General features: G+C 40.8%; 1 protein-coding gene across 1 annotated transcript; it reads left to right on the top strand.

Moving 5' to 3' along the window:
- The first annotated feature begins 860 nt into the window (after window positions 1-860).
- On the top strand, window positions 861-5,180 carry LOC147614865 (UDP-glycosyltransferase 85A5-like). The gene is made up of 2 exons (XM_086780186.1): window positions 861-1,652; window positions 4,018-5,180. The coding sequence occupies exons 1-2, from the start codon at window positions 1,106-1,108 to the stop codon at window positions 5,040-5,042; spliced, it is 1,572 nt and encodes a 523-aa protein (XP_086636312.1). The 5' UTR covers window positions 861-1,105; the 3' UTR covers window positions 5,043-5,180.
- Window positions 5,181-12,887: the final 7,707 nt, after the last annotated feature.

The raw sequence follows: 12,887 nt of genomic DNA, 5'->3' as shown, positions 1-12,887 counted from the left end.
TTGATTTAGGATTGATATATAGTTTCAACAATAGAGAGTATAGAATAGATATAAGGATAAATGTCTTCAAAAGTTAATTTTTTGTTTTGTTTTGCAAAGGAGACGCGCACACACATTCTATCACCCCATGTTGTGGAGTGAGGGGGAGGGGTGGGCCAAAATCGAATCGTGACCTGGGAGGAGAAAAGCATCACCTTAACCACCTAACTATTGTCTCCACCCATGATCTGGGAGGAGAAAGCCACCGCCTTAACCACCAGCTTATTGTCCCCCCCTGCATCTTCAAAAGGTTATAATTCCATTTCTTCAGCTATGATCAGAGGTACCCAATTGTCATCTTCTTCTTCTTGCATTATTTTCTTACTCTTGTTCATGCTTATTACTTCTTGGCTTGCTTGTCTGGTAGCAGTTCTCTTTAAGCATTGTCCATGCTTTGGAGATTTGATTACATGTGTTTCCATAGGGTGCGGGTCAATCTAAATACGTCATATAAAAGATAAAATAATTTAAGTAAAACAAAAAATAAGCATAATTAACAAGGAAACAACAGATATAAAAACACTTACGCAATCTCTTGATCGTCATAAAATGATGTAGCATTTGCTTTGATTTAACGTGGAGACATCAAGAAGCGGTACTTCTTCCACTTTGACATCTTCAATCGACATGCGAACATACCCAGACGGCAAAGGAACTCCATGCATGGTATATCGACAATGGAGTTTACATGCAACACGGTGCCAGTAGCTATTTTTGTATCGTTGAATGTTAAAAACATCAGTGTCCCTTTTTTGAGTTAAGGAGGTGCCATATTTGGGAGAAAAGAAAGAGATGAAAGCAAAAGGGAGAAAAGTAAGAGAAAGATAAAGAAAATGGAAAGGAAGGAGATTAAAAGAGAGAGGCTGATCTGTGGAGGAAATGCAACCATGCTCTTATCTCTTCGCTCATAAAAAGTGTACAGGGTGAAGGTCTGCGCCCTCGTGGCAGAGACATAAGGGCTTTAGATGAATTGCTAAAGGCGGGAGAGAGAGAGAGAGAGAGAGAGAGAGAGAGAGAGAGAGAGCTCTGTGCATAGGGGGACGGTGGAGGGAAGGCAGAGAGGGATATGGTGGACTGCGTAGGCTCTGGTGCTGCAGCAGCAGCAGCAGCGTCTCATGGATATTGTCCTCATATACTGGCCATTCCATTTCCGCTGCCTGGGCATATCAGGCCCATAGTGCAACTGTGCAAGGTGCTCATCTCGCTGCAGGGCTGCACTGTAACTCTGGTGAACACGCAGCGCAACAGCGCCAACCTTGCCAAGATCCTTGAGGATGACAATTCCATGGTAACGCTTGGTAGAATGCGGGTGCTGACGGTGCCCGACGGCGTGCCAGAGGGGGCCGTGTCGTGGGACTTTGTCCGGTCTCTCTTGCAGGCCTGCACATCGTCTCTTCCCGCCGCACTGGAAGCGCAGCTGCCGGACCTGCTTCGAACCGGCGGCGGCGGCCGCGTGGCTTGCGTGCTGTCCGACGTGTACCTCGGCTGGGCGCAGGACCTTGCCAACAAGCTTCGCGTTCCTCGCATTGCTCTCTGGACCAGCCTCGCCGCCGAATGCCAGGTGTACCTTCACGCCTCGCCTCTTATTTCCGCAGGGACGCTGCCGTTCAAAGGTGTGAAACGCTCACCCTCATTTGCTTTGTTTTTCTTTTCACACACGAACCTGCATCCAACGACAGTGGGATCCTGGATTAGTCTCTTGAACGAATATCCGTGGGCGAGGCCCCAAGTGAGGGACCGTGCCCCGCATGTTAAAAGGTAACTTTGTGTTGATTGGTCCTTCCCAACATTCCAACCACTTTTAGTTACCCAAATGCCCCTTTTGATGGCCCCTATGTGGCATCCTTGTCATCATGGGTATGAAGGCCTAAGATTTGACTTTGAGTCTTTTGATTTCCTTTTGGAATCTAAAAATTGGGCAGGCATCTTTGTGTACACAGAGCCTTAGTTATTTCATTAAAATTTCTTGCTATAATAAAGGTCAATGTAAGTCCTTTTATAGCATGCACAAAGAGGCTGGATAGAGGGGGGGGTCTTTCCCCATTGGAAGGAGGATAAAAGGCACCAAGAAAATTGCCATTGAGGTGAGTGGTAGAGATGTTTGTCTGAGTCGAGGTTGTGGGTTCAAAACCCCACTTAGTGCTTCCTCGGTGGCATCGCCTCGGGTCTGCGCCTAGGCGTATGTGAGTAGTGAAAAATGGTATCTACGGGAGGATCTTGGGCCGAAGGGCAATCAGGGGGGAAGGCATTAAGAAAACTAAGATAGAAATTGGGATAAATGAGCATGTGGCACAATTGACTCCTATTTTTCTTTTGCCTCTGCTCCAAAGACGGAGCATGGAGACGGCCCTCGGGGGGAGTTATGTGGTGGAAAGCCTTTAAAAAAACTTAGCCTAGAAGGGAAGATGATTTCAAGTGGAAGGGAAGAGGATTTTAAGTGATGCTCAAGGTTTAGCTATGCTATACTCACATGTCATTTGTGTAACCAAATCTAATAGTGCTTTAACCAATCATCTTAGGTTTTCTCGCTTTTTTGAACTTTCAAGTCTTTCACTACATGGTGAAGGGTCCAAAGTGTCGTCTTTCATAATAAAAAGTTTTGATATCTCATCTATAAATGGTGTACTATAGGGGTGTTAGCAGCATGTGTGGTTGGCATCAAGTCAATAGCTCTAAAAAACAACCCCCTAGATTGATTCAAAGAGGGACCTAATTCACAATGGTGGGGGATGGAGTGTGTTATCTTCGGTGGGAAAATGTAATTGGCCTTCCTACCCTAAAGCCCAACTAAATTATCCTTTCAACTTGACTTTCCTTTTTTTTTTTTTCTATGAGGTTAATTATATGAACAAGCACACTATCTCGAAACGAGAACCTCTAACTACACATCATCTACTAGACTTCTCGAGACTAGAACCATTTTAACCAAGTTTGGTCAATGGGAAATCCCTTTGAAGATGACAAGTACTTCAAGGGTGAGAAGGAGTGTGCAATAAATATCATTCTTATACCTTAAGAAAACCCCAACTAAGAAGGTTTTTGAAAATATTGAACTGAAGAAACCATATGCTTCCAAGTTTTTTGTTCCCAAAGCCTAGTGGATGATCTTGGGTCTCTCATTCGAGGAGTTCTTTGTTCAAATCCTCTTGGTGACAGCCTACCTAATGTGTGTTCACGTGTAGCTACGCCTGATGGTCGCCACCCACACATTAGTCGAGTCATCACTACATCGTCCGGGCATTCCCACATACTTGCCCCTTATTACTTAAGCTCATTGCTCTAGATCAGGGACCGTGGTTTTCATGGACATCAAAGATCGCAACTCAATTGCAATGCTGAGTCACTAATAAATCAAAAGCGTGTTCACTCCACTTGAAGGATGCCTCGAAGCTTCTCCCACTTGCCATGAAGGGTGTGTATGATGTTCGTTCATATGCCTTGGATAGACTTAGTGGGTGGCATGGTAGTGTCCTCTATAGTCTCGATGTAGCGAGCATGCCGAATGTGCCATGTTGCTATATTGCTGATGTTCTCCCCTCTCTGACAGGGGCCTTTGGACCTCCTCCCTTCTGGGGCTGTTGATAGCAGGGCTGTCATGATAGTGTGCTGAGAGAGGAGAAGGGTGAGGTCCTATCTAGCCTCCTTGTATGCTAGGGCCGGTGCAGTCTCAAAAGCCTAGGCTACCATCCCCCAGGTGATGCCATTACCATTCCTTGGGATACCATTGCAGTCACAGCAGTGATTGACCCTCCCTTAACCACAGGAGGGAGAGAGGAGGGGGGAGAAGACCCTTGATTTGCGAGTTTTGATGGCATCTGCAGGGTTTAAAGCTCTCTGAACGCAGCCCACAATCACTGCTTGCTTAAACTATCATGTTGTTTTGTTCAATTTTCATTATATGGTTATATATGCAATGCATGTATCATTTGGTTTCATTATAATGCTGGATTTTTCTGACAATTTGGCACTGTACTGCAGTTCCTGTGGGGCGATCTTCATCAGAAGATGACATTGATGACTTTGTGCCTGGCTCTAGACGCATTGCGGGGAGGCGCCCCATCTATCACCAAGTGCATGCAGGCTCTGAGAGTGTGCAAATACCAGGGCTTCCCGAGCTTGATCGCACAGAATTCCCCTCATTTTTGCAGATCGAGGACGCCTCAGATATTATTTTCACATTTTATGTCGATCAAGTGCAAAGAGCTTCGGAGGCGGCGATGTTACTGGTCAATACAATTGAGGAGCTAGAGGAGGCAGTGCTGAGCTCCATGAGAATGCAAAGCATCTCTGTGCATGGGATTGGTCCTCTGTTTATGTTGCAAGAAGAAATAAGGGTAGATGATGATGATGGTCATGAAAAGGAGCTGGCTGGCTCCTCAAAGGACAATGAGAATGGAGCTAATTACAGTAATTGCATGCAATGGTTAGACAAGCAGGAACCAGAGAGTGTGATGTATGTGGCGTTTGGTACTGGAAGAGGGTTTTCACCGATTCAATTTAAGGAGCTAATGTTAGGGTTAGAAGCCTCTCAACAGGCTTTTCTGCTTTCATGCCCTAATAAGGTAGACTCACAAGATTTAGGGTTGAGTGGGCGAGGGCTTGTAGTGGACTGGGCTCCTCAATCCCGCGTTCTCCAGCATCCCTCCATTGGAGGCTTCCTCAGCCACTGTGGCTGGAACTCCACCCTGGAGTCCCTCTCTGCGGGCGTCCCCATGCTCGCCTGCCCCCTCGCCACAGACCAGATACTGACGTCCAAGCTTCTCGTGCAGCAATGGCGAGTCGGATTGAGGCTGGAGAAGTCGGCTCACAGCCTCTTCCATGCCGAGGCTGTGGCCTCCCTCACCAGAGAGCTCATCAAGGGTGAGAAAGGGGCGCTCCTCAGGAGCAGGGCTCGCAAGTGGCACTCCATCGCTGAGAGGTCAGTGCAAAGCGGAGGTTCTTCTCGTCTAGCTCTCGACCACCTTATCGAGAAACTCAAGAGCCACCATGAACCTGACTTGTGAGCTTTAATGCACATACATCAGCCAGCCAGCTAGAGGAGAAGAAGAAGAAGAAGAAGAAGAAGAAGAAGAAGCTCTTTTAACGTCGCAGGAAGAAGAAGCTCTTTTAACGTCGCAGGAACAATCCCAAGAGACCAAATATAAAGAGAGGGAGAGAGACAGAAGGGGGTATTAATATCGCTAGAATGCAACACGAGGGCGTATATGACCAACGGTGGGACTTGAAGGAAAGGAGGAGCCCAGAGATGATTAAGCATGGTACCAGTGGGGTCAGGTCACTGACAAACTCCATTGTGCTTAAATTAGCTAATTGTAAGTAATAAAGCTTGGTGATTTTATGGCAATGTGTGTATTAGTGCTCTTTGGAAGAGGGCAAAGGTGAAGTGAAGAGGGAGTAAGTTTTGTTTACTAAAGATTGGCGAATGTGACGCGAAGAGGGAGTAAGTTGTGTTCAATAAAGAGTAGATACATTGCTGGCCACTTGCATGCCCAATACAAAGAGGGCAAAAGGGGCCAACAGATGATTGAGCATGGAAACAGTGGTCATATCCTGATGCTAGACAAACTTCGCGTTAAAAATTCGATCTCTCCCACATGCATCTGTTGTGCTAAAATGTGCGAATTGTAATTAACAAAGCTTGGTGATATTATGGCAATGAAATAACATTGTAAAATCTATGAAGGGACGAAACTTTTACTTGCCGCCTTCTAGACAATGCAACAAGTTAGAACAAAGATGATATTGCTTGTAGGAAAGGATGTGCAATGTATGCACACAAGCTGCTTAATCCTATAAAGACATGGAGAAAAATTCATTTTAATAAGAGTGCAGTGTCTAGAAAAATACATGATGGAAAGTATGTGTCACTTGGAAATTTTAAAAATTATCTCAATATCAAAGTGTTTGAGAGGTACACTCTTTACTATTGTGAAGATTTTAGTAAAAAGAGCCATTGTTAAAAATAGTATGTATATATATATACACACACACATATATATAAATATACATATACACATACACATACACATGCACATGCACATGCACATGCACATGCACATATGAGGGTGTTTTCATTTACTTAATGATGGCTAATTGCACTTAGTTACCCATGGCTTGAAGTCTTCTTTTACTTATTGATGACTAATTGCACTCAGTTACCCATGGTTTGAGAGGTATGTTCGTTTATAATTTAAAAGTTTTAGAAAGAAGGGTCATTGTTAGAACTAGTATATGTATAGTATATATATATATGGTTTGAGAGGTACATTAGTTTATAATTTAAAAGTTTTAGAAAGAAGGGTCATTGTTAGAAATAGTATATGTATATATATATACACACATATATATAAATATACATATACATATTCACATACACATACACATGCACATATGAGGGTGTTTTCTTTTACTTAATGATGACTAATTGCGCTAAGTTACCCATGGCTTAAAGTGTTCTTTTGCTTATTGATGACTAATTGCACTTAGTTACCCATAGTTTGAGAGGTATATTCGTTAATATTGTAAACGTTTTAGAAAGAAGGGCTATTGTTAAAAATAGTATATGTATATATACACACACACACAACATATATGTAAATATACTATTGTACACATACACATATAAGTGTGTTTTCTTTTACTTAATGATGACTAATTGCACTTAGTTACCCATGGCTCGAAGTCTTCTCATGAAGCTAATGACAAAAGTGTAACTCTGTTCGAGTCTCAGAATGAGTCCGCTCGTCTGACCTTGGCTCGAAAAACAAAAGTTTGAATGAAAGGTATCTTTAATATAGATTTTGTTGGGCACTTAGAAATAGAGTTTGATTGAAACTTGACAATCTTTAATGTCTCATTACTATGGATATAAATTCAATGTGTATGCCTTGTTCGAACTTCCCTACCACTACAATGAGTATAGCCAAGCTTTCTCTACTAGACATTAGAGTAGGAAGAAACCTCATATCCTATGAGACATGAATCTCCATAAGCAAACTAGTCCTTGAGCCCACAAAGGCCTTTGTGCAAACTATATTAGGATTGTATATAATGAGTGTGAGGACGTTGTAAAACTTAAGTTTCACATAATTTCTTATCCCCTAGAAGGTAGTTTCTTTGTCATGACTGTAAGTACTATGCTAGAAGAAATCATCCTTGGAAGAGGGTGGATTGCCAAACATGATTGCAACATTGACTACTAGAGGACCTTTTTTTTCTTTAATTGATTAGGACCTTATGCTAGAATGATTCTAAGCAAAATGTGCCTGTTATCTCCATCAAAAGATGTGATGCAAAGTTGGGGGTTTCACTTTGGTCACTTCTTGGAATAAAAAAACACTTGCATGAAACTTATAGCCTCTCCTTACCTCTCTTTCTCTTTCTAAGTTAAGATAGAGATATAAACATCAAATGTGAGGTAAAGTTCATGGAAGGAAAGATAAAAGGCCTAAGAGAATCAAGGATTTATGCTAATCTTATCACTGTAAATAAAAAGACAATCATTTATTAAAAGAAAATCTTTCGACTCAAGATTATATGAAGGAAAATATATGGGGAATGTTGGTATGGCTCATATGTGTGAATAGGTTAATAGAGACATAACATTTTAGAGTAAAATAATGTAGTAGGGACTCACAAATGGAAGAGATTTATGGGGTTTATGATTTTATAAAGTCATTAAAAGAAATTCATCGTCATTAAAGAAAATAACGACAAAAAATATAAAAAACATAGAGCACGATAGTTTATTATTCATATAGTTACACTAAAATTGAACTACGCAGGTGTGTAGAGCTTGAAGAGAGCTTTAGTCATTTTAAAAACTTTTCAAAAAGGATAAACGATCAAAAAGTTATCATCATTTTATTACATGGATATAAATTGACTAAAACAATAAAAATACAGAGAGAAAATAGACAACCAAGCAAAAAGTTATGAGTATTTTACTACACAAGCATAAAACCATCCAAAACATCTAAAAGCTAGCATTTTAGGAATAATTTGTGGCCATAAATGAGACTTACAATTGGAAAATTATTGACTTAAATGGAAAAAGAATTAAAAGAGCTTCTTGGTTACATAAACACTTTAAGAAAAGAATACTCGAGAAAAGAGTAATTAACGATTGAAAGTTGGAAGTTAAATTGTCAAAATCGCACTCATGTCTCTTTTAACAATGCCTCTTTCCCTTCATCTCATTGATGATTCTACTCAGTGAAGATTTATTCATCGTTAATGATTCTAACTAGAGGGTAAGGGTTAACATTGCTCAATGGACAATCAAAGGTTTATCCATGGTTCATAAATTATTTCCACATGCTCACTATCGCTAAAACCATTAGTATCTCTAAAGGAGCCTGAGTGTGGCAAATGAGACAAGGGCTATCTCGAGAAGTCTTAGGCTCACCAAGATAATAACTCCTTATCTACCCTTACTTTAAATCATCGAGAGATCCAAGATTTGGTAAGGCATGAGAGAAGCGTTTGCTTAATAAGAATTCATTGCATATAAAGAGTTTTCAAATAAGAGATCATGAGAGAGTGGCAATGACCCAAGAACATGCTATTATGGAGGCTTTTCTCATTCATTCCTTGATTTGAAAGTGAGCGGAGGGCTCCTTTTATAGATGGAGAATCACCCTCTCACGTTTGTTGGAATTAGGGTTAGGGTTACAACAATGCACACACACAAGATAGAGAAGCTTGAGAGCACACAAACTCATTAGATTACACTGAAAAAATGTGTGCCAGATATAAAAGATAAGCACACACCCCAAAATGAGTAGATAAGAGGGTGTACATACACACAGGGGAAAAAACCTCCTAGTGAGGGAAACAGCGCCCTGGCAGTCCTAAGTGTATTCACACACATCACTACCATATAATGCTACAAATCCCCCTTGGAGTTATAATGTAAACATGTACAGGGTATGGCCGATCAATCCTGAAAAGGCAATAAACCCAAAGATTTATGAAAAGCTTCGAACTTTTCAGGAGGAAGAGCCTTCGTGAATAAATCTGCCATGTTGTCACATAGACTAAGTTGATCTTTCTGTTGTAGAAAGTCTTTCCCTGACAAAGTGGTAATGCACACTCAATGTGCTTAGTCCGAGCATGAAACACAAGGTTCCTCACAACTGCTATCTAATGCGCTCTGGCTGTTAGTGAAAATCATAGTGCTAGATGACTTTTCAACACCCAAATCAGCATAAGATGTCTAAGCCACTCACACTCAACTGTAGTTGTAAAAACTGCTCTGTACTCAGCTTCACAACTGGAAGTGGCCACTGTAGGCTACTTCTTGCTAAGCCATGATATACATGAATCACCAAGGCGAAAGCAAAACCCACTAGTGGACACTTCGTGTCATAACATCCAACCCAGTGTGAATCACTAAAAGCATACAGGTGTGACTCACTCCCCTCGATAAAACAATCCAAAATACCAAGTGCCCTACAAATAGCAAAAAACCCGCTTGATAGCCTGTCAATGCTTCGTACTTGGGCTATGCATAAATCTGCTTAACTATGAGACCGCATACTGTATATTTGGCCTCGTGTTACATACATAAAGAAGGGATCCAACAGCCCGTTGATACAAACTAGCATCAAAAGAGTCTCCTGTGCATCTTGATGAAGACAGTCGAGTACCTGTCTCCATAGGTGTAGCCACAGGTTTATAGTCTTCAAGATTAAACCTCTTCAATAGCTTCTATATATATTTAGACTGCAGCATAACAATGCCATCATTGTGTTGTATAAATTGAATCCCCAAATAATAATGCAAGGGCCCCAAATCTGACATCTCAAAAACGATGACTGCAAATCAGCCTTAAAGGTTGAAATCTGATCTATATCGGGTCCCGTGAGCAGCATGTCATCAACGTATAGAATGATGATAAAAAATGTACTCTTACTTCTCTTCACATAGAGAGTACTCTCTGTTGGAATGTTGCAAAAATCATTTGCAACCAAGTATGCATGAATCTTCTCATACGATGCTCTAGGAGCCTGCTTAAGGCCATAAAGAGCCTTTTTCAACCTGCATACTTTAGACTCTTCTCCTTTCACATCAAACCCAGGAGGCTGCGATACATACACCTCCTCATGTAAATCACCATTCAAGAATGCAGTCTTAATGTCCAACTAATGTACATTTTGGCTAGGTAAAGGAGTTGCCAACTTGCTATCCCTCAATGTCTGCACAAGCCATTTTGGCATACGCCTAGATTCTTATATGGCTGCTCTCTCCTCATCCACTACATCCTCAATAATTGCCTCATCAAAAGGCTGATTCGCATGCTGATTCTGCACCTGCAAAGGCTGAATTTTAGCACTTGGTTGAGCATTCAATTAAGAGTTGGCAACTCATACACCATATCATGCCTGTGAAGGCGTATGTAAGGTTCCCCCCTTCCAAAATAGGGAAAACACTTAAGATAGTTCACTAAGTCTTATCTTGGAGAAAATTTCCTACTCATCGACACCTTGACCATGCAGAGATTCAAGGATACAATTCATAGGTAGTAAGACCTAGTTCTGCCTCGCAGGGCACTAGCCTGGGCCCTCAGAACTAGGCAACATCACAATCACTCGCCTCAATCGACGAACCTCATTCTCCCAATGGTATGAGGGATACCATGGGCCGACTCCAGGCCCTTACTAATGTCTCCGTCGTCTGGCTACATAAGCACAAGAACGGGGCAGCGTCAAGGCAGGGAGAAGTTGTACCTGTACCTTAATTTAACCAAGATAACAATCCATTTACTCAACTAAACTATAGGACTAGAATCCATGTTACCTTCTTAAGAAAACAATCCTTTTCACAAAGATTTTAGCATTTCAACTTGAGATTGTGATATGACATTCTTTATTAAGGCATATACTGTTGTTTAAAAGAATACAAACTTTAACTAGTAAATCAATCAAATAGATCACTATTAACAATTAATAGAGAAGCCGGGGCCATACCTCAATTCCTAAGAATGATATATAATTGAAAAATAAAAAATATATATATACCTTATAGAAATTTATCGTTTATCGTTGTCTTTGCTCGTTATAATAAGAGTTTCAGAACTTGATATATGAGAATAGAGTGTCTTCTAATACCTTCTCTTATGATTGAAATCATCAGATCATCCCCAAGATTTATCTCCTCTTACTCGTACTCTGACTTTTCTCTCTTTCGAAGGTCTATGGCAAAATAGCCTTCTCTTACGGCATACTATTCTTTCTTTAAAAGAAAAGCTATGGAGTTTTGGTCTCTTCCTCCGAAAGACCATAGCAATCTAACCTTATTTTCTAAGATATTAGATAAGAATGAAGGGATATATACATCTCAAGCTCTAGGATTACCTTGAGGCTACTTGTTGCCTTCTTACAGTTTTCCCTATGTAGAGACCCTAACAGAATCAGCAAATTGTTTTGGCCATAACTCTCTGATAAAAACTCAAAATATGGTCATATAAGCAGTCAAAACAATCAGAAGATATCTAGTCTACAAGCTAACGCGGGTAGGATAGGCAAAAATATCTGTATATAGCCGCAAACACCATCTTTAGAAACGCGTTGCTTTTCCACATTTTTAGTGTGCATGGACTCTAAATATGTAAAAGTACTCTAAATACGACCTCCTATCACCTAAATTTGAATTTCTATTTTTGGAGATACTTATCTCTTAATAAAACTATTCTTGTCTTCTTATTTCTTCTAGGATTTTTGGAGCTAATATTTTTATTCTAACACTTTCCTAATGTTTCTAGCCTTATTGTCTCACTCTTCTCTAAGTGCACTCTCTTTCCTTATTGAAATCTTTATTAAAAGAGACACATACATACATGGCTTGGGAGGGACCGTACAGCGTAACAAACTGCCATAATTCAGATGGCCAAATCGTGCATGCCATAATTTTGCATCACTCATAGCACGAGTGGTAGAGACTGAGCAAGCATCATGCTGCAACTTCTCAAATACATCCATCTTGTATAGGCAATGAAACAAGGTACCTGAGGCAATGATAGGATAACCATCATTTCTATCATGAACTGTACATATGTCATCCACAAATTTCACCATCAAGCCTGATAAGGCTAAGGTTGAAATTGACAATAAGTTCTTGTGAATTCCTGGCACATATAAAAATTTTGAAAGAGTAAATACGCCTCCATTTGCAGTAGTGAGCACAACTCTACCAACTCCTTTGACAGGATATAAGGAACCATTTGCACATGTGATAGTTCCTGCACTTGGGATAGATTCCAGAGATGAGAACAAACCTTTTTGTGAAGTAATGTGCTTATAGCACCACTGTCAAAGTACCAAGCATCCGATTCTGCCACCACTGACACGCATACATCATGAACAGAAGGGTCATAACTACAATGTACAGTCCATGCCCAATCATCTTGAGCAAAACTTGCAGATTTCTTCTTCTCTACACTTGGTGCAGATGCATCAGCCACCACAGCCATGTCCGATTCTTTCTTTTTCTCCTTCTCTAGCCTTTTCTTGCACTCATGTATGTAGTGCCCTGGTTTCCTGCAATAATGACACTTGCCCTTCTTTTCAGACTTATCACCTTATTTCTCTGCATCCTTACCTGAGGATTCTGATTTTGGCTTATAGCCACCATGCGAAGAAGCTTTACCTTTGCCTTTCTGATTGGCAAACAAAAGCTTGGTCACCAACTTGCATACTAGATGTGTTTTACCTAGAGTGCTCTTCTTACCCCAGCTCATCAAATGTAAGGGCATTTGGATTTCCCTTCATCATCATGAGTCTAAGGGTAGAGGCAAAACTCTGATAAGAATCCGGCAATGCATTGAGAACCGTGGGTACCAATGTACT

The sequence above is a fragment of the Cibotium barometz genome, chromosome 41 (genome assembly GCF_041138505.1).
Source record: "Cibotium barometz isolate CiBa-2024 chromosome 41, ASM4113850v1, whole genome shotgun sequence".
In the NCBI taxonomy this organism is placed as follows: domain Eukaryota; kingdom Viridiplantae; phylum Streptophyta; class Polypodiopsida; order Cyatheales; family Cibotiaceae; genus Cibotium; species Cibotium barometz.
Note: the sequence above shows the minus strand (reverse complement) of the source record. Positions and strands in the feature narration are given on the sequence as shown.